At 41.0% G+C, this 3671-nt stretch overlaps 1 protein-coding gene across 1 annotated transcript; it reads left to right on the forward strand.

The window, feature by feature from the left end:
* The first annotated feature begins 2697 nt into the window (after positions 1-2697).
* LOC105867138 (uncharacterized) lies at positions 2698-3450 on the forward strand. The gene has a single exon (XM_075999179.1). The coding sequence runs from the start codon at positions 2698-2700 to the stop codon at positions 3448-3450; it is 753 nt and encodes a 250-aa protein (XP_075855294.1).
* The last annotated feature ends 221 nt before the right edge of the window (positions 3451-3671 follow it).

Below are 3671 nucleotides of genomic sequence, written 5' to 3' on the forward strand. Positions count from 1 at the left end.
GATTTGGCTGAGATCTCTACAAAGAGTGAAAAAATTCAATAGGCTTATTCTAAATGCTTGTGATTATATATATGGAGAGAGAGAGAGAGAGAGAGAGAGAGAGAGGAACTAGAGAACGGATTGTTCTGTTTTAGAACAGAATGTAATAAAAATATTGAGTTCCGAAGATAGTCCTTTCACCAAAGATGAAGTTCAAAGTTAACCAATGGCCCTCAGAGCAAAGAACAAAATCTGAACAGTAAAATGTTGTCTCAGGATAAACAAGAAGTAAAGGACATAGCTGTAAGATACTTTTTCAATACCTCAGAGGTATTTTAGAGCATTCCTTACAAACCCTCTTTGCTAGGCAAGAGGACTTCTAAGAATTTTAAAAACATGGTCTGGCATCAGCCTCACAAGTGGTCTAAAGTAAATAAGGACCTGTCTTGTGGCTTTTGTCTAATGGAGTAGCCACCCAATAAGAATTAGAAGCAATGAGAGAGAGAGAGCGCGTGGTGGGGTGTGGGGGAGAGATAATGTGAATAAATTTGTACTATTAGAAGCAACATAAGCTTTAAGCAACATGAGCTTGGACCAGAAAGGAACAGAAACAGTTCAGAATGAGAGGACTCCTTGGTACCTCAACCTTCTGCCTACAGGAAGCACACTAAGAAAGCTACTCAGCCACAAACATGGGCCATTTATGTTGAGAAAGACAGGCTGGCTCAGAAGGCTGAATTAAGATCCCAGAAGACCAACTGATGTCCCAGGAATGGCACCACGCCCTAACCAAGGATCTGGAAACATATGCTCCATTAAATTTTAGAATCGATGTGGATTATCCCTCCTTTTGAATAGAATTGTAAATTAAGGCTATCCTATCTCAATATTGTTTGTGAGAAGTGAGGAGAGTAGATAACTTTTTCTCCCAATTGAGAGGAATAAAATTCAAGGAATTGCATCTGAGAAGTCCCTTCTGTACCTGGACCTAAATAAGATTACAAGATCCTGAATGTTTATCTCATTGCCATAAGGGGATAAGACTTTGGTGGTCTTGGAAGATGGCAAATATATTTTTTAACTTGATAAGAATGTAAATATATGTTCATAGAGCTAACTATGGTAGATTAAATATGTCTGAAAATCTTTTGCACTCTTCTCATTAAGAGATTCTTTCTTCCCTCCCTTTGACCCTGGTCTGGTCTATGGTTGCTTTGACCAATACTGCATAATTGATTCTTATATACTGGCCTGGGCCTAGACTTTAAGAAGATGAATGCTTCTACCATGGTCTCTAGAAAACCTTCACTGCTATCGAAGAAATCTGACTACCCCACAGCTGCCAAGCTATCTACATGGAGAGGCTGTGGAAAGACAGAGCAAAGGGGGAGGTGGGAACCAGTCAACAACTGGTTGATTCAGACTGAGCCAATAGAGCCACTTCAGCTAATTCATCAGATATAATGGCACAGAAACAAGACCTACTGTCCCCTCTTTGAATTCCTGAGCTTTCTAATTTTGACATAAAAGAAAGATAAATTGTTGGTTTCAGCCACTAGGTTTTGATGTAGATGGTTATGCAACAAAAGATAATCAAACGTACATACAGTATATGCATTCATCATATGCAAAATATTTTGTGGTTTGCAAAGAGTACACAATGTTCATTGAAAGTGAGAAATATTTAATTTAATATTTTTATTATTTTCTACTTCTCCCATACATTGTCAAATTCATTTATTGGAATGCAATGATTACGATTTAGGAGAAATGATTTCTTGTCAACAATGTGATGAAATATAATTAACTCTAAAATTGTCTTCATATTTTTCCAGCTTTATTGAGATATAATTGAAAAGTAAATAATGTATATGTTTAGATGTACAACTTGATGTTTTGACATATTAGGCATTGTGAAATAAACATCACAATCAAGCTAATTAACATATCCATCACCTCAAATAGTTACCATTTTCCTTATTGTTATGGTGGTAAAAGCTTTAAAGTTACATTAAATGGACTTACTCCGTGGGATAATATATTGGGTCAGTAAATAAGGAAGCAGTATATGTTAATAATCTGGGTTATACTCAATTATATAATTTTGAATCACACATAATGACACTTTTGACTCGTTTACTTTTATAAGCAGCCTATAGCAGAGGAGATCCATACTGAGTTTCTGATTACAGTTCACACCTCTAGAGATTGAGGAGGCTCTCATTTTCTCTTTCCTGTTAGTACAGTATTATTGAATTATTCTTGCCTGCTTATGATTTATTTGTTTTATTGGTTTTGTCTCTAGATAAGACAAATGTTTCTGACCCATGAATTAGAATTGCAAAGGGATTCCAAATCACACAATTATATCTATATCTATCTATATGTACGTAGTTTTATCCATACTTCAAACTGGATGTTCGGATTTATAGTGAAAAAGCCACAAAATGATTGTGTTATGATCAGACTCATCTCAAAAAAAATTGGTAGGGAGTTATTTCTCAAGCGGGTGTTAGCTCTGGAGATGGGCGGGGCCGCATGGAACATTCTAGCATTTCTAAGCATACACAAGCCGGAAGACAACTAAAAAAGAGGCGGGGCCTCAAGCCAAATCTCTGGAAACCGTTGAAGCCACGCGGGATACACTCACAACTCTCCCAGGCTGTTACCTTCTGGGTGCTCAATTTGTGGAGGCTCCAGGCCAAGCTGTTAAAGGCCATGAATTACGGTCGCCCTCCTCCCAATGTGGAAGGCATGACCTCCGTCAAGGTGGACAACCTGACCTGCCGCACCTCGCCCAACACCCTGCGGCGTCTGTTTGAGAAGTATGGGCGTGTGGGTGATGTGTACATCCCGCGGGACTACTTCACTAAAGAGTCCCGCGGCTTCGCTTTCGTCCGCTTCCACTACAAACACCATGCTGAGGAGGCCATGAACGCCCTAGACGGGATCATGGTGGATGGCCGTGAGCTGCGAGTACAGATGGCACGCTACAGTCGTCCCCGGGAACCCCACTATGGCCGCCGCTGGGAAACGCCACCCCGCAGGTACAAGGGAGACAACTATGATCGCCAGAGCCGCAGCCCAAGGCGTGGTCAATCCAGCCGTTTCAGTAGCAGGAGCCGATCTCGATACCGATCCCGGTTCCGATCTCGATCCAGGTTCCGATCCCGGTCACGATCCCGGTTCCGATCCCGATGCCGCTCCCGGAGCAGATCTCACTTCAGACGCTTGAAGTGGAAGTCTCATTCTCGCTCTTATGGTAGAGGTAGATCTCCATCAACCTCCAGATCCAGATCGACCGGAAGATCCACATCCAAGTCCTCCTCGGTGTCCACATCTCGCTCGCCAACCAGTTCCAGCTCTAGGTCCAGAAGCCTCCCATCAAGATACAAGAGGGGATGCAAGTCCAGATCACGATCTAAGAGTGCTTCCAAGTGTTCTAAAAAGGGAGGAAGGGTATATTATTAAATTAATGATTCATCAGCAAGCAATCTGAGAACTGGGGGCAGGGGTGGTGGTTGTCCTTGGAACAAGCCACTAGCAAAAGAATAGGATGTTTTTTGTAAAATGTTGTGTAACTTTTTACTTGTTTTAAGCCTTGCCTCCATTGGTAAACTTCAGTTTATATGACATTTTGTTGCTGTTAATTTGAATAATAATATTTGGATATCTTGTAATTTGGTGAGGTG

This window comes from Microcebus murinus, chromosome X (assembly GCF_040939455.1).
Source record: "Microcebus murinus isolate Inina chromosome X, M.murinus_Inina_mat1.0, whole genome shotgun sequence".
Taxonomy (NCBI): Eukaryota; Metazoa; Chordata; class Mammalia; order Primates; family Cheirogaleidae; genus Microcebus; species Microcebus murinus.

Coding starts and splice junctions, on each gene's coding strand:
- LOC105867138 (XM_075999179.1), top strand. CDS start 2,698: ATGAATTACGGTCGCCCTCCTCCCAATGTGGAAGGCATGACCTCCGTC.